The sequence below is a fragment of the Rhinolophus hipposideros genome (genome assembly GCF_964194185.1).
Source record: "Rhinolophus hipposideros genome assembly, chromosome: 8".
In the NCBI taxonomy this organism is placed as follows: domain Eukaryota; kingdom Metazoa; phylum Chordata; class Mammalia; order Chiroptera; family Rhinolophidae; genus Rhinolophus; species Rhinolophus hipposideros.
The window spans coordinates 8,626,811-8,650,750 of record NC_138054.1 but is presented as its reverse complement, the minus strand read 5'-3'; the positions used below and the strand labels follow the sequence as shown (position 1 = coordinate 8,650,750).

At 42.4% G+C, this 23,940-nt stretch overlaps 1 protein-coding gene across 3 annotated transcripts in view; it reads right to left on the bottom strand.

The window, feature by feature from the left end:
* DSP (desmoplakin) overlaps nucleotides 1-20,832 on the bottom strand; it is a 41,949-nt gene extending 21,117 nt beyond the window's left edge. For all 3 annotated transcript variants that reach the window (XM_081057887.1, XM_081057888.1, XM_081057889.1), the window contains exons 1-5: nucleotides 19,254-20,832; nucleotides 7,390-7,492; nucleotides 5,334-5,482; nucleotides 4,377-4,551; nucleotides 609-737 (exon numbers count right to left, since the gene is read on the bottom strand). In XM_081057887.1, the coding sequence (XP_080914013.1) occupies nucleotides 609-737; nucleotides 4,377-4,551; nucleotides 5,334-5,482; nucleotides 7,390-7,492; nucleotides 19,254-19,432 (735 nt within the window). In that variant the 5' untranslated portion in view covers nucleotides 19,433-20,832. The remainder of the gene's footprint in view (nucleotides 1-608; nucleotides 738-4,376; nucleotides 4,552-5,333; nucleotides 5,483-7,389; nucleotides 7,493-19,253) is intronic.
* Nucleotides 20,833-23,940: the final 3,108 nt, after the last annotated feature.

The window sequence follows — 23,940 nt, the reverse complement described above, 5'->3', positions numbered from 1 at the left end:
GACAAAAGTAAGGCAAGAAAGAAAGCCGGAAGAAAGGAGGATGAGTAGTAAATAGTTCTGTTCTAAGTAAAAAAAAAAAAAAAAAAGAAAAGTATAGACATCTGGGGGAAATCAAGCACCTAAAATCAGATAAATATTTTACGCTGTAATTCTCAACCCAGCTTCAAGTCAGTCCTTTTAGCAAATGGAAGGTACCAGTATGAAACAATTTCCCTCAGTAGAAATACATTTTAATTACCACATATAAAAGGATTCACCAAGGACATAAAACTGTATGACTGTCGGATTTTCTCTATTTGAAGAGATGTTCTGCTTTCTGCAGAGAAGAACTACCACCCCCAAAAATACTCATTTTACAAACTGCACAAGAATGAGTGTCTGTATTCCCTTAGCCTTTTGTTTAACCGCCCCCGCCTCGAGAGTTAATCTCTAGTAGATCTATCGGATTCCACTTCCCCATTTATGAAATGGGATTTTTAAAAATTTCCAGTCTGTTGGGAAAGAAATCATAGACTAATGTGTCAGACAAAACTGCCTGGGATCAAGTCATTACACATAATCCTGCAGTACACTTTTCGAAGCCTCTAAAGGGAAACATTTCAAAGTACCAGGTCTGCTTTAATTTTGTCCAGCTGCCAGCGATAGTCCCCAATAGCATTGTGGATGGCCCTGTGGCTGCCGATGTGCTGCTCCACGGAGGCCAGGTCCACGCCCCAGGAAATCATGTCCATCTCCGCCTGTGAGGGAAAGAGCAAGCCCTTCATTCCGGTTCCCATGCACCCACCTCCCCTCACCGACAGCATCAGGGGCCAGAGGGCCAAGGGACATACACAGCTTCCATTCCGGTAAAACTGTAGTGTGAATACTCACCACTGAACCCCCCCCAAAAAAGTTTAAAGGCTTGGCATTTCCAAATATCTAACGGGGGTTGCCAAATACTTCCCTCAACTTGTTTGACCTCAGCTCAAGATGGGCTGAGGAGAGAGGATGCAGTAAAAAAGATCCTTGAAACCTAGATCATGTCCTCTGAAGAAAAAAAAATCTACGTGTACACATGCAAGTGGTGTGTATGTGTGCTCGCGCATAGTATGTGTGTCTGTCGCTGTACTCTACCTAACATGTAGTATGTTATAAAATACTGATAGAAGTTTGTATAGTCGGTCATTTTAAAATGTGTATCAAAAACAGTTAATTAAGCTCAATCACATCCTACTTCCCAAGCTAAATACTAATCTAAAAGTATTTTTTGTTGTTTTTCTTTAAATTGTTTAGATTAATGTAACTGTTGACCCTGTAAAGTGAGCATTTACTATTACCTTTCAGGAAGCAGAACTCCCCCCCCCATGGCTCATTTCAAAGAGAAGTTACATGTATACACAATGCCTGAATTTCAATGCATGTTGGCAACACTAAGATCATGGATTTACATTAGCTTTTTAAACACTAAATCTAACTTTCTATTTTGAGTCTCCACTCCTTCAAATTTAAGAATGCCACATAATAAGAATCCAACACATGCCACAAATGTCGTACTGTGTCAAGTCTATTATCTCGTCTTTCTTTTGCCTGAGCTCATGCAGATTTCCAAATCACCTGTGTCATCTCTTAGACATGCCAAAGTCAAACATTCCAGTCTGGTATTGCAGCAAGAACATAACACACATTGTTCTAAGCCACATCCATGTTCCAATATACTTGGCAAGCTTTCCGAAAGGGGAGCCATTTCAGAGTCAGACAACTGAAATTTGCCCGGGACTCTGACCTTGTCTCCCACAGCTCATTTGGGCTTTCACAGAAACAAGTGAGTGCACTGGGAAGTCAATGAGATGACCAGGCTCCGGCTCATGCCCCTCATTACCAGCCAGGTGTATAGTATCTGACTGGTCCATCAGCAGAAACACAAATCCGGGCAACGACACAAAACCCTGGCATCGGAGATGTGTGACTGCCTGCTGATTACACTGCTGGGGACAGCGCTCCCTTATCAGCTGGGGCCCTGCAGCTCAGTGTCCTGGGAGTGAGAGCAAGAATGCAAGCTATGCTTAGGGGATGAAGGGGGAGGAAAGAAGGGGCCTGAGAGACTCGCAGAGACAACGAGCAGTAAGGGACAAACCTGCAGTGCTTTTGAAACACAGGGGACACCTAATCTGAACAGCATCACTCATCAACTGCACCTGTTAGAAAATGCTCCCTCCACCACAAAGAGAAACCGAGCCCTTGCTACAAAGAAATTCTTCCAAAGCTACAGCCAACGTGAATACAGAAAGTGATAAATTCTAAGCTGACGTTCTATATAACTGTCACACTAAAAAGAAATCAGGGAGTTGACGTTGCATAATTTGTTTCAAAGGTCGTTTCACCTAACGTTGCTGATCCTTAAGATGTAGTTCAAGGCCCACCAAGCCTTCCTTGGACCGCTCCATTCCCCAGGAACGGGAGCGCCACCCCTCCCCCACTCCCACCTGAGCAGGATTTTATTACAGCTCAAACACAGCATTTAATCCCACTCCGCTCTGGAGAGAAATTTGGCATGTGGGTGTCGTGTCTTGTTTTCTTCCATAATATTCATTTTCAGGGCCCTGGAACATAATTTTTGAACCCTCATCTTTTTGTCCTGGTGCCAATACATATAAATGCTCAAGAAATGTGTGTTCAGAGATGAGAATTAATTTTGCAATGTATACAAATGTCAAATCACCATGTTGTACACCTGAAACTGATATGATAATCTATGTCAATTGTACTTCAATTTTTAAAAGATTGCAAGGGAATTTGAAAACAGCAAATAAGTTTTTGTATTTAGGTTTCTGGGATTATAACTGTGGGGACAGAGTCCTAGAGAGCAGTTTCCAGGCTCTCAACCTCACACGGAAAGGTACTGGCTCAGTAGTAGATGGCCATCGACTGTAACTAGTTGGCCATAAGCTGTAACCTGTTGGCCATTGGCCACTAATATATTGCCGTGGCTACGCTAGGAGGTTGGTTGGTTGGCAGAGAAGCGAGCGGCGTATTGCAGCTAGCAAGGGGGGGTAGCAAGTGTGGATGGTGGATTGCGGATCGTGTGGATCCTACTGCCCATGTCTTGCCCGGCCGCCAGCAAGAATGGGGTGCAGGAAGAGCCCTCGTTGGGATACTGGCGGATGTTTTCTTTTGTGTCTCGACCAGCCGCCAGCGAGAATATAGTGGTATGACTCCCCTATCTATGGCTCCGTTGTTGTTCCTTTTGGCCTCACCATGTCCTGTGTTCTTGTGTGTGGAGCGGGACCAGAGACCCTGCATGACAATAACTTACATTTATCCTGTATAAGCCCTAATTTCTGGAATATTATCTAGTCCTTATAATAAGTGGAATAAAAAGTTAACTGAAGGAATGAATGTTTAGTCCCATAAGCCTCACCACTTAGCAAAGTACCCACACAAAACTTTTTTAGTGGTCAAGAAATTTTAGAGCCACTCCTAAATTGGTCCAGAACAAGTAATAATAAAACCAGTATTTCTTACAACCACAACCACATTGCACAACAAACGATCTCTCCACAACTTATCATGCTAGCATATCCACCTTCTCACGAGGAAAATGGTTCATTAGTATGAGGTTTTCATTATAAAAATTCCCATCTCCATGATTATGGCGTATTTTCACTGCCACCTGTTCATTACAGCACATAATTACTACATAAAACAACAAAACAGTAATTAGCATCGAAAAATACTTTGTAGAAACTCCGGTTCTAGCGAAAGGCTCAGTACATTCTCAGGTTGCCATTACTTCACTCCCACACCAGTGACGTAATGATTGCACAACAAGACAGCTGACACTTCAGAAATATAAGGTAAGCAACTAATGAGCCCAAACCAGAATATCCAGTTTTACTGTTTCTAGCTCCTCCAAACTTGTCAACATTTTGAGCCTCCGCAACGTGTTTTTCCTTTTTTTTTAAGCACCTATCAGTAACACATGTGAGGTCAGTTACCACTCAGGACAACAATGGAGTTTTTTAGCACATAAACTCCCACAACTGATTTTCCGTTTGTGCACAGTAAGAGGTAAAAAGCCAAAATCTAATTACATTACACCTGTTAAATATTACCTGAGTGATAAAGTATGACTACGAAGCAATGAGGCTGATTCTGTAAGCCACACAAGCGGGGGAGAAAAACTGTCTAGTTTCATTCATTTCAAAATAGAAGCCCACTTTCAAATTACATATGAGAAAAATTCCAAAATCAGCACGTTTTTGCTGCCAGCTGAGGTCCAGAACACTTTTTATGGCCTGACCACTGAGGCTGGCCCTGACCCGTTCCACACCTCTGGCCTACACAGACTTGGAAGGTTTGAGAACCGGCCCTCATTCCTCTGGAAGCCGCTCACTTACCCTCTGCTGCCTCATCCACCCCAGACATTCACTGGTGAGGCGCTTGGTGAATTCATCCCAGCCGGAACCACTCTGGCAGGTGTACCCTCCACCACCCTTGGAGCTTGCTCTTCGGACTCGAGGGACACTGATGGCTTTATACAGGGCTCGCATTTGCTCCTGGAGCTGAAGCAGTCTGAAACGGAAGGAAAACCATTATACCATGGCAGGAAAACGGCCTATGAAAACATGTGCTGGGCAGATGTCCCCTTTTCTGAGTCTCCTTTGTGTCAGTAGAGAGGTCACAAACGCTTTCTTTGAAGAAGATTTTTCTTTACCACGTGATCTGAATCTTGATCACACACAAAAACTTAAATATTATGATGCTGCACTCTTTGACCATCATGATATTTAAGTTTTCGTATGTGAAAAATTCACAAGTGTCATTGGCTTTGTCTCACCTGGGAGCAGCTTTCACTTTCTCATGAGTTTCATTCACCCTGGGAATTTTGAGATCAAAATTCCGGGTACCTTGAGAGCAAAATCAGACTACACACCTCTGCTTTAAACTGCATTTTCAACTCTTAAGAGTCTCATTTTTTTTCCTCATTAAACTTGAGCTTGACTTGACATTAGACTCTTAAACATCAAATGCTGTGTCAAAGGCCTTTGCTGTTCCCCTCAAGGGAGGTACAGTTAACGACTCATAACAAACTCGGCTCTTCAAAATAAGCACACTCTTTTGAGCAGGTCTGTTCAGTTCTTCCTACAGCAGCTTTGTGATTCCACAAAAGATGAAGGTAGTGGTTTCAGGCAATTTGTAGTAGAGATACAGAAAGCTGTGGAATACCAAGTAAGTGAGACTTTCCTTGGGAATATCTGCTTCCTCCAAGGGAAGACGAGTCGTGTGACTGAGTGTAACCGGGTGTACGATATTCTTCATGAGGCCTGCCTACATTCGTGCTCCCTGGGCAATACCTTTTCTGATAAGCATCGCAGGGCTGGCCCATCTGTCGCATCTCTCTGATCAAGCTATCAGTAATTTCCATCTGGTCATTGGCCTGAGCAAAACACTCGTCCAGTTCTCTGCTCCGAACTAGCTGCATCCCATCTCCATATTTCAGTTCCTAAAAGAAAGAAATCACATGAAGAAAACACAGAATACTGTCCTGGGGGGAAAAGCTTCATGCGTGTCAATGGAAGCAAAAGCTTCTGCTGTAAACTTACATATTACACTCTTCCATTTTGCAAAAAATTGCTAACTGAAAATTATTTTATTAATGTGAGAAAGGGAGCAAATCTATGGAGATTCATGAACCAAAATTTGTGGACTATATTTTAAATGTTCACCAAGCTTTTAAAAGCATTTTTACAGAATGCTGATCTTTCCTTTTCTTTACTATGTTAAATGCCTATCTTTCATGTTTACACAGAACTCTCATCTAATGGGAATTTCATTAAGGTAAGAATGCTGTACAGTTATGCTGGATAAGGTCTTTTACACACAAACTGAGCTTTTCCTGCATCTTACGAGAAAAGAACTTTTCAGTTCTTCAAAAGAAAGCTGTCTAATTCATTGTATTGGACCAACTGATTTCCTGTTTTGGATGACACACTACAGTTACGTGAGACGTCACTTTTGGAGTAAGCTGGGTCACGAGTACGCAAGGCTGCTCTGTACTGCTTTTATAACTGCTTGTGAGTCTACAATTATTTCAAAATAAAGTTGTTTTCTCTTTAAAAAAAAGAAAAGAAAGCTTCCTCTGTTCACATACAGAAGGCTTCAGTGCCATATATGAGCTTTCTCTAGAATTTTACAATTGCTTTCATTCGGCTTGGGCCAAGTGAGCCTGACATGATTGCACTGCATTGAGCAGAAGTGAAAATAAACTGAGAACATGACACCATGTACATTTGTGGAGCTACGTGTAGAACGGGTCCACAGCCACAGCCCACTGCCCGGGACTGGTGTGCCTGTGCTCAGTGCAAGGTCCCCGGTGCCCTTGTTCTGCTTTCCGTAAGGGATCCCAGCCCTGCGAGGAACACAGAGGAGGGCGTTTCATGTCAGACTTGACACAACCACAACTACAACCAAGCTAGTCTGCTGAGCTCCCAAATCTTCTTCCATGGGTTAAAGGGAAGTTCTGTCTTAAGCTGGATGAAGGAAATCAGAACTAGAACCCACACGACATCTATAATTAAGAAATTAGAATGTGAACATATTCTCCAAACAGAACACATAACTTCTCTTGATTAAAATCCCTCTTTCTATATAATAGGAGGACTTTGTGATGAGCCAGATTCCAGATTTAACCCCTGCAGTACATCAGCTTCGAGGACAGAAGCACTCAAGTCCTTGCTGAAGAGATATAATCGGCGAAGGAATGGAAATGGTGGCCATGGCCCCACCATTCTTGAGTCTGCTTTTAGCAAACTCAGAGCAAATGTGAACATGCTACATTGTTTTCAAATAAAAATCTTCCACCGAAAATATCATGGAACCGATGATTTCTAAATCGGTTTCAATGAGATCCTCATCTATTTCATTCATATCAAGAAATTTTCCTCAACTTTCAATTGCTTATTTTTCTATATCTTTTGTTTCTCAAATATGTTCTCCCAATATGGTATTTTTTTCCTGAAAAAAAAAATTTTTTGAATGAGTAGTGTACATTACAATCCAGTGACATAAACATGTCAGGTAACATTTCAAGGAACAGAAAGTATTACAAAATTAATGACAACAGCTTGTTGCAATTCCAAAAGGGTGGCAATCTACAGAATAAACATTTGTTGGGGGAAAAAAAAAAAACACTGTGTGAAAACTGGTTCCCATTGTTAAACCAACATTGCAAGTAGGTTAAGAAGATACACATTCCTCTCCAGTCTGTTTTGAAAAAGATAACCTCCAAACACTAGGAGGGCAACGGAGGAAGGCAGTGACTAAGGACGCACAGGTGAGGGAGATGAGAGTCTAAGCTAACCCGGAACAAAACTGGTGTGGCTGATACCTGAGGAGAACAAGAGGGCTTACCGGCTGCACAATCAGCTCTGCCCGCATCAAACAATCGGAGCAGTTCTGCAGAAGTTCCTGGATGGTGTTCTGGTTCTGGTGCCTGGACACTGTTCCGGTTTGACTGATGAGGCAAACACAAAGAAAGCAGACGTTTGACTTTCTTTTTTCAATTCTGAAACAATTTCAAAGTTCCAGAAAAGTTGCCAAAATGAGACAAACCGTCCTGTAGACGCTTCGCCCACATTCCCCAATCGTTAACATTTGCCGAGTTTCCTTTATCCCTCTCTGTGTCTGTGTGTGTGTTTACAGACGTATGTATGCATTTTTCTGAACTATTTGGGAATAATCATGCCCCTTTACCGCAAAATATTTCAGCATATAGTTCCTAAGAATAAAGACATGCAATTATATAATCACAGTAGAATTCTAAAAATCAGGACATTTCAAATGAATAGAATACTATTTTCCACTCTGCAGAGTGGAATTTTTCAAATTTTACTAATTAGCACAATAATGATCTTCACAGCAAGTTTTCTTTCCAGGTCCAAGATCCAATCCAGAAATACTCTTTTGAGTTGTAAAAACACATTTCTAGCAGCTTATCTATCACCCTTCCTGCTTCATCCCACCAGGGTCCATAATGCCCAGCCCTAAACACCCCAAGTCTTTAGGGTTCAAATGGGGAGCATGAAGGTGTACTGGCAAGTCTGGCTGAAGAAACAATCGGAAGCAAGAGAAAAGCTTATTCAACAAAAATATTCTCTGCAATCACAGTAAAACACAATAATGGTAAAGAAATAATAGTGTGGAGTGGCCGGATGTAGCATGAGCTCTGAACAACAGGGTTGCCGGTTCGATTCCCACATGGGCCAGTGAGCTGTGTGTCCTCCACAACTAGATTGAAGACAACGAGCTGCCACTGAGCTTCCAGAGGGGCGACAGGATGGCTCAATTGGTTAGAGCGCAAGCTCTCAACAACAAGGTTCAATTCCCGCATGGGATGGTGGGCTGCGCCCCCGCAACTAAAGATTGAAAACAGCAACTGGACTTGGAGCTGAGCTGCGCCCTCCCCAACTAGGTTGAAGGAGAAAGACTTGAAGCTGATGAGCCCTGGAGAAACACACTGTTCCCCAATATTCCTCAATAAAATTTATTTTTTTTAAAAAATGAAAGAAAGAAAGAAAGAAACAAACAAACAAACAAACAAACAAAGAGAGGTGTGAAGAAAGTGACAGGAAATGTGAACAAAGTGGCAAAGCAAGCCACTTTGCCTTTCAAGATGGTCCTAGAATATTTTTCTCCACAGTGATGCTGAGCCACATGTCCATTTCAAATGAAGCACTTTTCTGGAGGACACACGGCAGAAGCCTTAAAACAACAGCCGTGTTTAAGACTAACGTTATAGATGTTTCATATTTTAAAGAGCCCACAGGAATTTAACTTGCTCCAGATATAAGTAAAGAGAGCAAGGTATAATAAAAGTCTTACTTTTTAATTTGCCAAGATGCATTATGCTGAAGTACAGCCTACCATAGTTTAGTTTAAGAGTGATTTAAAGCATATTTTAAAAAAATAAATAGATAAAGCATATTAAATTATTGCTTAATGTCCTGGAAAAGGCCTCACGAATGTGCTACAAGAAGCCTGAGTTCTTCACAGGACTTCAGAGCCACCCAGCCCTTGGGGCGGGGGGCCTGCAGATAAAACTGTCTCTTATATGTATATGTGTCTATGTGGGGGATGGTTGTGCTTGTACATGTTTTAAAGAATTTCACTGGGGTTTTTGTGTGTGCGTGTTTAAAAAAACAAAAGGTTTGAAAAACACAGGCTATACATAGATGGGGTAAAGGCATAAGAATGTGGGAACCTGCTCCCACTGTGCCTGATTCTGCGTCATTTCACTCGGGGAGGACACTGACTTTCTCTCTCTGCCACCTATTTGCAGTCCCTCCTTGCAAGCAAGTCTCCCCAACAAGCCAGCACTAGCTGAACCTATGTGGGTGAGGAACCAAGCTTTCCCTGGGAACCACTCCCAGATGATGGCATGCCTCCCCCAGGCAGGCCTGGGCAAGGGCCTGCCTGAACTGCCCACCTATCAAAACCAGGACACCCCACACCCCATGAATGCAGTCTCTTTCTTCCACTGGAACTATACAAGAAACCTGGCACAACCCCGAAGTGCTCAGATAGAAACAGGACTACATTCGTTGTCCAAACTTGTACAAAATTCCACTTGACTTAGAATCAGAACACTTTCCAAAATGTACCTATTATAAAATAGAGGGAAGAAATTCAAGAGACAAAAGAAAAAATTCAGAAATACCTCATTTAGAACCCTAGGATGGAGAAAGAATTAGGAAGGTCCTGTGTAATTTATTTGTTTTCTTTTATTGAAGGGGGATGAGAGTACCTTTCTTCTGAAACATTTAGTGATTCTGTTGAGCGGTTTGGTTCAGAGAATAATTCCTGTGAAGAAAGCCAGTCCCCAGGACATATGAAAATGCTATCTCTTTGCACAGTGGAAAGTCAGAGTTTCTTAAATTATTTATAATGTGTGCTACTGTAAAAAACCCACAAACTGAGCTATTAGACAAAGGCAGAGAGGGGCACCTGGGTGAGTAATATATGAGAGCTCTCCAGTATCTTTGCAACTTTTCAATAAATGTAAAACTATTCCAAAATAAGAATGTATTTTAAAAAAACGACAAAACAGGAAGGCCAAACTCAGTTGTGAATGAATGTACCAAAATGAACATACAAGTCTTTTTCAAGGGGGTTTATGACAAAAGTCATTTTGACAACAAAACATAAAACTCACCAGCTTCTTTTAACCAACCCAACCACCACTGAAGTAGTTAGTTGCAGGACTCTTAGAAATTAACTATATCCAGGAAAAAGAAAGGTGAGGCCATTAAATGTTGCATTAAAATCATGGACTTTCCACATTATTTTGGTTTCTCTCTACTTCTAGAGACAGCAGCTGACAGCTCTATAAAAATAAGTCATCTTATCTGCTTCCCCTCACCCACATACATCTGAAGTTGAAAAAACAAACAAAAAGAAACAGGGGGCTTCATATGCTGTTAATACTAAAAAGAATGCTTTCCTACAGGACTTGCATGTTTACCACACATGCCCTTGATATCCACTAAAGCCCTATGTATTTCGCTTGACATTTTAGTAAAACAATTAATAAATATAGGAAAGAGGAATGCACAAAAATCTAATTTCTAAAGTGTTAGAACAATGTAATGAAGAATCTTTGGTATTACTACTTGTCTATGGAAAGTATGATCTGATTAACCAAATTTCATCTTATCCATAACTTTTCAAGACTGCATCTCGTCCCTAAGTGAGATCTACCTCTCCTGGTTTTCTTTCATCTGTAAGAAGCTCACTTCAGTCTGAAGTGTGGCTAAGGACATCATTTGGGACCAGACCTCGGTGAGAAAGGGAAGCTTTTGAATAGCCCAGTCCATCAAAGGGAGATGGAGGAAGGCAGACTCAGGCCCCGGAGATTTAACACTGAGGCAGAGAATCCACCTTCACCTTTCAGGTTGCTGCCTTAGCTCAGTGAACAATCCACACACAGCTGGCAATACTCAAATCAAGGAGGACATGCAGGTCGAAAGAATTTGGACCCATTGGGTCAGTCCAGCATCAGACACTCCACACTGTGCAGCTGGATTCTTCAGCATGAGAGCCAGGAGAGCTTGCTTCAGGGAACACACACATTTTTTTAAAGTTGTGTGTCACTCAAAACTTTTTAAGTCAAATCCTATTTTTTATTGACCACATAATTTTAGATCTTTTTTTTAATCCCAGAAAATTTCTAGACCTCAGTTTTCCATCTGTTGGGCTCTAGATAGTAACTAAGATTTCTCTAGCTCACGCTTTCTGTAATTCTCTTTTATGAAACCACCAAACTCACTCCTCCAACAGAAAATAATACACAGGTCTGTTACATCTAATAGCAATCAAGTTTCTTCTTCAATTGATATAGTGCACTTTGGGAAAATGCAAAATTCTACCATATGTGAAAAAATAAGTTTTAAATAAATTGACTTATTTAACAAATATACAAAGATTTTTAAAATACCTATCATCAAAGAATTTTCAATACTGGTACATGTAGATGTTAGGGGCATAGAGATTTTAAACCATGTTAGAAATTGAACTAACAAGCTCAAAGTTCAATTTTTAAATTCCATTTCATGGAAGATGAAAGATGTCATGTTAAAAAGAAAAAAAAAACACATTTGGGTCAAACCAATCAAAAAAATATTGACTAAACTAAAATTAATAGCTGTCCTTGAAAAAAACAACATTTGTTCTTAAGTGTTTAAATTTTCTGAAATTCTGTTTTATCTTCAAACTCACAAAGACAAATGATTCATACTACAAAGAACTGCCTGCATAAACATTTTTTTTAAGTTCACTCTAAAACTTGTTCAAACAAGTAATGGTTCCAACAGTTTGCCTAAAGATCAATGGCTAAAAGGAAAACACGTTCTGGATTTTAATCCAAGGATGGAGCACATGAACGTGTGAACAATATTACAGAGCTTTCTATGTTTTATCTTACTACCTTTAAATAATACTCTTTTCTTAAAAAAATGACTCCAAAATTAGCTGTCCTAAGGCATTAGTTTAACATGTGTTGCCAAGGGGGGAAAAAAAAGACAATTATTTTGAAGAAAGCCATGCAGTATTACGAGGTAAAAATATTTTTTAATAATAATACTACTCTCCTTGTTTCATAAAAGTTATTTTATAATAATCTATTCTGTATATTAGACACTTGGCCCATGTCACCTAGCTGTATTTCTTTTGTCTATATGCTTTCTCTCCTACTGGATTCCTTCTTTCCTTCTTTCTTTCCCTTCCTCCATCGCTGTCTCTCTCTTTCCCCCTCCCATGTCCCCTTCTCCCTCAGAAAAGCTCAATAAATATTTCTTGGAAGTATAATTATGTAATGCATTAATATTGATCTCAAGACCTCAATTTGAGATCTCAATTTGCTTAGCTCTTTATAATTTTCACATGTACTATTTTGTTTGAGTTTCTTTAAAGACTCTTAAGTAAAAAGGAAAAAACGTAACATTTGTAAAAAAAGTATTTTTACTTCTTAATTTAAGGACAATACCCTACATTCAAGACTCACTAAACACTACCATCCTTTGGAAGTTACAGAGCAAATGCTGCCTCCTGTATTGAGTTTTCCTGCGCACACTCTGCCCTCATTCTGCACTAGTTATTTACGCACCCGTCTTCCCCACTCCTGGAGAGCAAAGTCCCACAACTTAGTCATCTTGGACTCCTACACGCACCTAACAACACAGAAGGTATTGGTGCATGTTTGTTTGGTTTAGCACGGGAGGAGTAAGTTAAATAAAAGGCTGAGATGAGAATATTACCACCTATCTCATTACCCTCATTTCCAAAGCTCAGTCAGACAGTGCGTCTACCCCCCAACCCCAACCCCCACCCCGCCATCCTCACTCCAACAGTGGACCAAAAAAGGTGTTTTTTTCCTATAAATTTTATAAAGAGGTCTTCCTCTGACCCTTCATTTTGTCCTCACCTAGGGGCTTTGGAAGCAGTACTCTAGTAAAAGTTCCACTTCCTTTCCATGTTTATTATTCTCCCAGTTCCTGGTGGTTGGGGGATGGGGTAAACTGATCACATCATTAACTTCAAAAAGACTTTGAAGCCAGGCAAACTTGCAGTCCACTCCCTGCTCAGCCACTTCTGTGTGTGTGACACTGAGCAAGCGAGGCTCCCCGCGCCTGGAGCTTCTGCATCTGCAACATGGAGACACAACCCTCTCCTGGGGCTGGCATGATGCTTAGTGGAGCCACTAATGCCACAAAGCCCAGCAGAAACCAGGTCCCCAGGCAGGACAGCTCTGACATGGTGGCTGCTGCTCAGACTGCGCTTTCTACTTTGTGATTTTTTTGCCCCAGTTCATAATTTTAAGCAAATTAGGGAGGTGGGATGAGAAGGAAAAAAAAAAAAAACGAAGAAGAAGAAATGGAGGATTAGGTATAAGGGTGAGACATTGCAGAGGTTCCTAAAATAAGAGTTTGAGATAATTCAAGGAAAGTGACACATCAGTTTAACAGCATGAAAGAAACTTATCGAAGTGATAAGCAAATTCGGAAACCTATGTATTCCTCTCCTTTATTAAGCGGGGATGACACATGAATATTAGAAATTCAGTGTCAAAATAAGAGTTTCTATTTTGAATTACTTCTCTGTGTGAAAACTTACTTTCATTCTGAAGCCTAAAAAAACCATTTTCAAGTTATCTGATTATCCATCAACAAGCCAAGCCCTTTGTCATATTTTTCAGGTGCCAGATGAAGCAAGAGATGTTATGTGCGCGTGTCAAAATTTTTAATTCCAAACAAAAACTGAGACCTATTTGCTGTAGCCTCTTCCTAACGTGTCATCATTTTCATGAAATAGATTTCACATTCATGATGCCTTTGAAGGTCTTGGACCCTTCCAGCCCAAGGGGTTGGTGGTAAAGTGTAAGTTATGGGCCTGCACTAGACAGGACATTGCCACAGACAAGTGGCTCACTGAGTCTTGGGGTCTGTGGGCGGTGGCTTCAATATCAGAACCACGCCTGACCATTTTCCCATAAGTGCGAGAGGGAGACAGAGAAAGACCAAGGGTGGGGCAGTGCTCCAAGTACCGGTGCCTCCAGACTAAAGAAGCACTCCTAGAACCTCCTCTTCTGGAAAGACTGGTTAGCAAAGAACTGAGTTAGCCTTCCCCAGTCACACCCAACCCTCCTCCACTCCACCCTGAGAAGTCAGCATTGAGGCTTCAGGGGCATCAGCAGTTTTTCTTCTTTCCCAAGATATTTCAATCACCTGAACAACAATGAAATGATGCCTATATTTAGAGAAAAAATTAACGACTGTTGAAAGCTGTTTTGTAGATGTGACCAACAATTAGCTGGCTTAGTGCAGCAGCATCTTCTGTTTTTTCCCTAAGCAGATGGAAACTCTACAGGAACACGAATAAAAGAACACAATGGTCATGAAATAAATATTTCACAGAAATGGAACAGATTAAAAAGAAGTGAAAACTCACATGAGATAGAAGAGTTTACAAGCAGAAACCAAGATGAATTCTAATAACTATAGTTTGCTCTTTTCTTGAATCATTGTGGTATACTGGATTCAAATGTAGCTCAACCACTAACTAGCTGTGTGACCAAGGCCAAGTGCAACTACTTTAACCTCAGTGTTCCCTTCTCTAAAGTGGGAAGTCTGTCCTGAGGCTTGAGACAAATACATAATATACCTGGCACATCATAGATGTTTGCCAGGTGATGGTAACTATTATTAACCACCGATCTCTTTGTAAAATATGTAACTTACTCAAACTTAATAACCATGTAAATGTTATCTGCCACATAGCAAGCTGAACTGAATCTTACTTTGCAATCGTTTCCTAGAAAAATGTTTAGGAAATCCATTCTATGAGTCACCCAACTCTCAGCCTGTTTTCTCAGGCTCTCCCTTGCCTCTCACATCAAATTCTTAGCTGAAGCTGCCACTCCACCTAGCAATAAATGTCTACTTTCCTGTCCCACTGCCTCCGACCTCGATCAGACTTTCATCACCTCCCTCTTGCACAGGTATAATTGCTTCCTTAAGCCAACTCCCTCCTGCACACTCTCCCCACTTCATGCCACTCAGCACACTGCAGCCACAGAAACAGTCCAAAAACTCACTTATGATAGTCTTATTTATTTCCCTGCTCTTTCAATGCAGGAGATTCACCAGCTTCAGTGAAAGTCTGGAATGGCCAATCCAAACTCCCCACCATGGACTCAAGGTCTCTCAAGCCCTGGCTCCAACCTATCCTTCCTCCTTGGGTCTTAACTGCTTCCCCACACAGAGTGAAAGCTCAGAAGGGACATTGCTCTATAGGCCTTGAATTTGCTCCTGGTTTCCCAACTCTCAGACTTTCTCATGCTCTTCTCTCCCCCTGGCATGCTCTCTACCTACCCACCTTTACCGGATAAAATAAATACTCCAAAGCCTAATTCAGTATCACTTCCTTTATAAAGTCTTACAAGTTAGTCTCACTACAGGTGTTATCTTGTCTCCTTTTGAAGGTTCTGAGTCATTTATACCCCTTCTGTAAATAATATAGCATTCTGTATTATCCTTTTGTATTACAGTACTTGTGTACTTATTTTCCTTTAAAGAGCATACAATTCTTTCAAGAAGCCTTTGTATTTTCACCTTTGAAATTCCCAACTCCTAACAAACAGCAGATGCTCAGTAAACATTTGCTGAATGAAGAAATGAAATTGAGATATGTTTAATGTAAGTACAGGACTGTCCAGTCTGATACACAAAGAACCCTCTCTAAAGGTAGAGGGTGACAGCAGGGCAGAGGGGAGGGACTTGAGGTTCTCCTGCCAACTCAGCCAGGAGTGCACTTAGGGACTTGGGGCCAGTCTTTGTCTCCTTGTCTCTAAAGTGGGAAAGTGAGGTTATTTTCTACTCCTTAATATTGCCTCCCACTCCAAAATTCAGTGCAAATAGACCTGTTTGTTTCATGCCACGATATAGGCTTCTTTTAAAGGTAGTTTAAAACAAACTTAAAATGTATATCGCACAGTAATCACATGCATTTTGGTTTTTAAATCATGAGTTGGAGAGAAAAGTAATAGCATTAAAACCACGTATTTCTGAAGCTTAATGGCTACATTCGCTTTTAATCCTCCTACAAAATCCATACCTGGATCAGTAAAAGATTTAAATGTGGGACTTGGTCACTTGGCCACCAAATTTCACTACAGATCTGTAATTTCTTTGAACTACAGGAATAAAACTAGAATAATTCTGCCTTAATTAAAAATAATATAGCATCCTACATAAGAAAAACCCAAAGTTTATATTTTCAAATATATACCTATTATGTTACCAAGCATGTAACATTTACAAACTTTAAAATATTAAGTAGAGCACAAGAAGAAATTAAATAAAGTAGATGCAGATTCCATCCAGCCTAAAATAAAGATGACACAAAAGCCAGGTCAGGGAAGAAGGAAGAATTAGTAGAAGTTAATATAATAGTCCTAAAAATTGACAAGCGATATTAATGTAAAGGACAAACAGAAGATGTTTCAAAGTCCCTTTAAAAGGTAAAATAAGAATTGAGCTCCCTACACATTCAAATTAGTTTATTAGGAAAAGGCTAAATACAAACACTGATTATTTCAAAATCACCGTTCTAATTCAGCCAATAAAGTAGCAGTTTTTGAAATAAATGCGTTTAAATCCAACCAGTAGTTTTCATGCTGGTTTTGTGCTTTAAAAACAAAACACCTTTATGTGTTTCAGAAAACGTTTGGTAAGAAAAGCGCTTATTAAATTTTTAATCATCACTCATTTAGCAGAGGGCAGTCGGGTCAGAGGTGGCATCCTACTTCTACAAAGTTCATGCTGTGAACGGACAAATCCCTCCGCACAAAACCAAAAAGCCACCAGGAGAACAGGTATGGGTCTGTGCCCTGTCTCTCTTCCATCAGTCACCATTATTTTAAAAGGCAAAAGTCAGCATTGGCGGGCTACTCTGTATTGTGCTAATTCTTCAGTTCAAAAAGGGTCGGCAGCAGCCGACCAGCAGGCCAGGCTGGGACAGGCTGGGATAATTCCATTACCTGATCCGGAAAGAACGACCTCATGCTGACTCACGACCCCAGCCTGACGCCCCGCTGCCCGGGCAAATCAACGCGAATGCGCAGTAAAACACCTTTCTCCAAGTTAAGTAATTTCTCACTTGAGTCTGTCTGTTTCCCCTTCTCGGCAAGATGTAAAACTTGACAGTTTGTATACACAAACAGCCTTTGGGTTGAAAAAACCGAATACAAGAAATGATGCTATACTGTGAGAAAACACCGAGACTCTCCAAAATTTTGTTTTAGTGACAGAATCCTTTTAAACCACATATCGTTATGCAGGTCATTCATTAATATATTGATTCATTAAAAGTTTCTTCTACAAGAATCCAAGGGAGTGAAATATTCAACTAACAGTAATGTTTATTGTCAATTTAAAAAATAGAGACTCTAGGATAACAGAAGCGTATTTAAAAAACAAACAAACGAACAAACAAAAAAACCCTTGGTTCATAAAATGCTGAAAAAAAGAGCTGCTGGAGAATCCTTGCAAATTCTGACTTGGATTTAAAAGCGTGGGTATAAAAAATGTGCTTTCCAAATACTGGAAGCCTGCGAGGGAAAAGCAAAGTTTCAGATTTAAATGGCTGGCCAAGTTTTAAAACAGACTGTAAAACCAAAGTAAAAACTGGAAAGTTTCTCCAGTTTTTTGCTTGGCACATTTTTTCGGGAAACCCCCGGGTGTATTTTGTTCAAAAAACAAAGAGCTCCAAGATTCAGGCAATTCTTTGCTAACTCACAACAAAATAAATTATTAAGATGCTCGGGGAAAATAAATCGCTAAGAAAGCAGGCTGCAACTCGAATAGTCCCGCCTTCAAAACTGCCGGCCCAACAAAACCCCCTGGAGTTTATCCCGGTTGCTACTCCCCAGCCGGAGGCCACAGGCATGGTAAATAGGATTCTGGAACCCAGACGTGTTTTCCAAAAGCCCTCTACGGAAAAAGCTTGTGGGGGGGAAAGGTTTGCAGGGGGAGGAGAGGGTGCGAGCTACAATATTCTCACGCCTCACACGGGCATCCCAAGCCCGGCACCAGTGACCCGGTAAATGCGGGTTCATTGTTTTCCTGCACCCACCCAAATGAACCCCTCCATCGGTTTCCAAGATGAACATCTTCCCAGTGGGCCTCTCTGGGGCACCTGGGCCAGGGCCGGCCTCCAACGTCGCAGACCCGCAGCAGCGGGACGCGGCGCCCTCCCCTCCACAAGCCCCTGCCGACCCTCGGCTGCTTAGGGAGCAATTTCCCTGCAAAGCGCTACGCGACCAAGACCTTGAGGTCGTTCCTCCGGTGCCTTATAAAAAGGAAACAGGGCGCAGGCGCGGGGCCACAGGTGCGCTCGCCTGCGGGGGCCACCGCGCGGCGGACTGACGGGGACAGGTTTCTTCCCGCGGAGCTCCCACTTGGGGCCAGGTGACCGCCCCTGCCGGGAAACTTCGTTTGAATAGCAGGGGAGACCAAGGCGGGGGCCTTCTCGAGACGGGACCCGCGCCTCCAGCACGCGCCACCTCTACCAAAACGCCCTCGACTGGCCAAGCTGCCCAGACGGCGCTGCAGACGTGGTCCGGGGGGACCAGGTACTTGGGATGAGCCAGTAGACACAAGGGAGCGCCGAGTCCGACCCTGGCCACTGGCCACTGGCCAGGCTGGAGCCCCGCTCCTCTGCTGATTTACTTTTGGTTACAGCTGAATAGGTTGGGTTTTACTGTCGCAGCCCCGCCTGCCTGACCTCCCCACCTGCCGGTCGGTAAAGGGGACACCACCCGGGCGGGCCGTGCAAGGGACAGTCCGGAAGCAGCCGAGACCCCCGGCGCCCGGCCTGCTCGCCACTCCCTGCCTAGACCCCGACCCCTCGCGGGGTGGCCTCCTGCCCCGGCTCGCGGGAAGGGACAAAGGCGAGACTAGTCCCCCACACCGCAGCGCAATGGACGTCAGGCCACCTGGCTCAGGCCCCAGCGCGAACAGGAAATGCTTTCAGGACTTCGAGCAACAAGAAGAGAGGACTCTCTTTCTGGACCAGGGCATCCCCGTGCGCCAGGGAAGGGCTGCCCCGCTTTCCCAAGGGGCTGGGCGGACTCTGCCAGGACAACGCGCGCAGCCCCGGCCCCGGCCCCGGCCCCGCCGCACGCCGCGCGCTCCGCTCCCGCCCCGGCGCCGCCCAGGACCCACCAGTAGCCGTCCGAGTTCTGGTCGTTGACCGTGTAGCGCCGGGAGTAGTACGTCCTGCTGGTGCCGCCGCCGCCGCCGCCGCCGCACGTCGCCTCGTAGCGCAGGTCGGGACCGGACTCGGCGCGGGTCATGCGGCCCAGCGTGTTGATCCGCGGGTGGGAGCCTCCGTTGCAGCTCATGGTGGCGGGCACTCAGACAGCCTCTCAGTGCGGAGGCATAAGCGAGGACGCCCGGCTCGGAAAAGGCGCGGTGCTTCAACGGAAAGGCCGAAACCCGGGAACGGGAGAGGGAAGGGCCCAAGTGTCGCGAGGCCGGTCCTCGCCACCGGGCCGTCCAGGCCGCTGCGGGCGGGCGCGGCGGGCGGGCGGGGAGCCGGAGCGGGAGGAAGAGTTGCAGCTCGGAGGGCGGCGAGCGCGCAGAGGACCTGGGTCGCGGCTGGGTGTCGGTGTTGGTCGGTGGGAAGCAGTCTCCTCCCAGCTGGCACCCGGCGCCCAGCCACACCTGGCGCGGTGCTTCCCAGGGAGGGGTGCGGCCGCCGCGCCTCCCCCGTCCTGCGCGAGGGTCACCGACGCGCTCCCGCCGCCCCTCCCCACCCGCGCCCGCCGGGCGGCGGCTCCGCCCCGCGCCTCCGACGCCGGAGTAACACGAGGAGGGGAGGGGTCCCTGAGACGCGAGCGCCCCGGGCGCGGGGCCGAGGGGAGGCCGTCGGATTGCACGGGCCGCCACGCTCCGAGGACTGGCTGCAGCCGTGGGAAAGCGTGGCCCCTGCTTTTTAGGATTCTGTGATCCCCGGGGCGGAAATAAGCTGAGAAGGAAGGGTCATTCAATTGGACAATTACTTACTAAACAAAACTTCTGCTCATCCCTGGAAACCGTGCCAACCAAGCTTTAACTGGAAACATAATTGAGAGAGTGCTTAGATGATGAGGTTTTGTGTGGGGACTTGATTTTCTTTGATTCCAGTAATCCAGAAAAATAGCCTCAGAAGCCAGGTTTCCGACACGTAAAACTATTTTTACACCGAACCACCGCTTTGTGGAGAAGTCTTCACCATAAATAGTTAATTTCTTTGGCATGAAGATTAAAAAAAAAAACTCTACGCCCCATGTTCCATGGGGTAACATGAAACTATAAACTGCACAATTCTTTTTATTTTGCCTGTTTGTGGTCATTTTTAACTAGAAATTGCAAAGTTCCAGATCCAGACCCAGTTTCCAAATTTTGTAAAAGAACGCTGGGAAAGCTTGTCTCTTTATGCCTCTGAGCACCTTCTCTTTAGACCCAGCCCTTTAGAAACTCAGCCTTCCTGGGACTTCAACCTCTGAGAGCAGCAAAGAATCCTGGATAGAGATCATCTACTGGGTACAGACATTTAACCCTGAGCCAGAACATTCCAGCGACTTCCTCCAGGACCCCTCCCAGTTAGTGGCTGTGAACTCCACCAGTCTCTATGAGTCACGTTTAGATACAGACCCAGTCACACCATCCATAAAAAAGCTGTTGTTGGTTTTTATAATTTGGAAAACTTAAATTACTCTTTAATAAACATTTAAAGATCTTTGTAATAAATATCTGTCATCTTCCCAAACAATGCCAGTTAACTTACTTTCTTAAACGGTGTATTTCTGAAGTGTTTATGAACTGAAAAGAACAAAAATGGACCTACTGTATTTTGCCATATGATGTGCACTATAATGTGCGGTATAATGTGCACTTTCTTGCGCAAATTTGTGAGGGAAAAATAAGGATGTGCATTATACATGAGTAGTACTAATGCCGTATTTATATAAATGTTTTTAATTCTTCTATTTATGCTTATGAGTTAACAGTGTAACTCTAGAAATCAATACTGATATCCGTATGCAAAATGATAGCCTAGAATATGATAATTGGTTTTGTTGAACTTACCACGAGGAAGAGTTCTTGGCCTCCTATGATGCGTATTACGGGTACACAACATTTCTTGAACTTTGTTCTTGTGTTTTGTAATTATTAGTTACATAAAATTTCTTGTACCATAATATGTTAAAAAATAAATGCTAAAATTCCTTTATTATACAAAAACAAGTACCTAAGTGTAAACAAATAAAAATCTGAATTAAAAAAATTAAAACAAAAGATTTTTTCCCCTGAAAAGTGTGGGCCGAAAATGTGAGTGCGCGTTATACACAGGAATGCATTATACCTGGCAAAATACAGTACATCATTTGCATGTTGTAAAGAGTGTGGAGTTTTCTAAATGTTTCCATATTATAGCACCCCTAATTACACCTCACTTTTTAGGCACAAATCTTAGACAGTGTCCACTTCTATTTCTTCGCAATTGACGACAGTTGACCAGCTTAAATCCAAGAAGCCGAACATAGAAGAGATAAACGTTTGCCACTGTTAGGAAACCCAGTAATTCCCATCATTATCTCAATTTCCTCTCATTTTTAATAAAGGCAAATGTGATAAAGTGTTCAAATGATTATACAAACACTGGTGTATAGACACGAACAGTGTTTCTTCTGAAATTGAATCAATGGCTGCAAGTCAGCCCCAGTACAAACGGTTCAGGATATCCATTGTTTGGAAGGGAGAAAAGTCATTTGGGAGTGTCAGTGCATAATGTACAAATTTGATTTAGGATGTTTTCCCTCTATGCACCTCATTTGTTCAACAAATAGTTATAATCTATAAGACAGAAGGGCCAATGCTAGACTAAGGAAAATACAATGGTGAATAAGGCACAGTCACTGTCCTTAAAAATGTTATAGTAAAACTTGAATTTTAAAAATTCAGAATTCCTTTAGTAACACGTATTAAGTAGATATGTGTATTCAGATACATGTATCCAGTAACACGTATTAAGAAGAATACGCAATTGCATATTAGAATTCTTGAAAACAACACACATCTATGAACCTCCTCCCAGTGATGACAAAAGAAAGCTCCACTCAACCCAGGGGTCCCTTTGGGAGCTCACATTGGGTAGTCACAGACCCAAACACCACCCAGACTCAGAGCTGTTCAATCTGTTTACAAAACGGGAAGAGATGAAAAGCACAACCCACCAATTACACACCTCTGGCTGCCAGTGCCCCCTAGCCTACCTCTTTGCTCCCTGCACTCCTTCAGTTAACCAAATATGCCAGGTCTGGGGAGATAATGACTTTCATTTACTATCTTTGTCTAAGAATGATAAGGAAAGATAAGTGGATAAAATAAATAGAATGACATGATAGATGGAATCCAGACTACACACAGTTGGCTCCTGTCATGAAAGGGCCCACAGTAAAAGCTGTGGGTCAGATGCCATCGTTCTGATCTTAGTGCTACAGTTTACTTGGGCAAGAGCTCAACTTCCTCATGTACAAAGTAGAAATAATAATAATTGCCCTGCCAGCTTTCCAGATCTACAATGAGGATCAAATGAGACAAAATATGTGAACATTCTTGAGAACTGTGGAACATTATATAAAGCTAATGTACCACCCAATTAAACCAAAAGCTCTTTGCTGGGTGTGAAATTTTGACCTTTCGTGTTCCTATCTTATCGCTCATGTGAATCAGTAAAACTCCCTCTTGGAAACATTTAACATTCATTCATTGAAAAAGTAGTTATTAAACATTGACAATGTGCCACACATCAGGCTCAGTGGGGGTCACATGAACGTCAATGAGGCACAGCTCCTGGCCTGTAGGATGTCCAGTCTGAAATAGGAAAACAAATTATTGTAATACAATGTTAGGTATGCTATCATAAATGTCTGTTTATAGAATTGCAGGAGCACACCAGACAGTTTTAAAGTAGCTCATTTCTTACAACTGAGTTTTAAAAGTTCAGAATCTGAAGTCTGGCAGAGTCCTCACTAACTGACTAAGGTCAGCTATTTTTTCCCAGCCACTTGTAGATACCTCCCCTTGTACTGTTAGAGACAGATCACTGACATGTAACTTTCCCTCTGTCTGACCTTAGAAATGACCTTGTGGTTAGGAAACGGCATCAATAATACCCTGAACATTTTTTTAAAACTAAACAGAGTACCTTAACTTCAATGAGCTGAAGAAGGATCATTTACTTAAAATCCCATGGGAACGCTCTCATATCTCTTTGTTAGTAAATGATATCTTTTTGCCACAGGAAAGATTTACAGCCCGTTAATTAAAAGAGCTGTTCTGCCTGCCAGGGGAGTTGTATTTTAATATATCAGAACTACAGAAGCTAGGATTGGAACTACAATGTGAGATAAGGAGAATGCCTAATGGTTGAAATGATTATTGCTTAAAATGGCAGACAATTTAATTTTTAGTAATTATGTATAGCTTTACTCTTTCTTTCTTACTCTTCTAATTTATTTTTGTATGAATAAATTAGAATCCTCCACAAATAATGAAATATGGATTCTCAATATCACAAAATCAGATTGATCTCTCCTAGTTAAAATAGTTGAAATCATTCAAAACTTTCATTGAAAAAAGCAGTTTGATAAACCACATAAATTCCACTTCAGAAAAAGAAAAATGTTGGTGAAATATATGCATTAGATCAGAACTACCTTTATTTTCCTTAGTTCAACTGTCCTCTGGAACAGGATGATTTTTCTGTTTGTAGTGGGTTTTTTGTTTTTGCCAGGTAGGGTGGTTAACTATTAAAAAATTAAATTTCCTATATATTTCCTGTCACTGTAGTGATGAGAGTTTT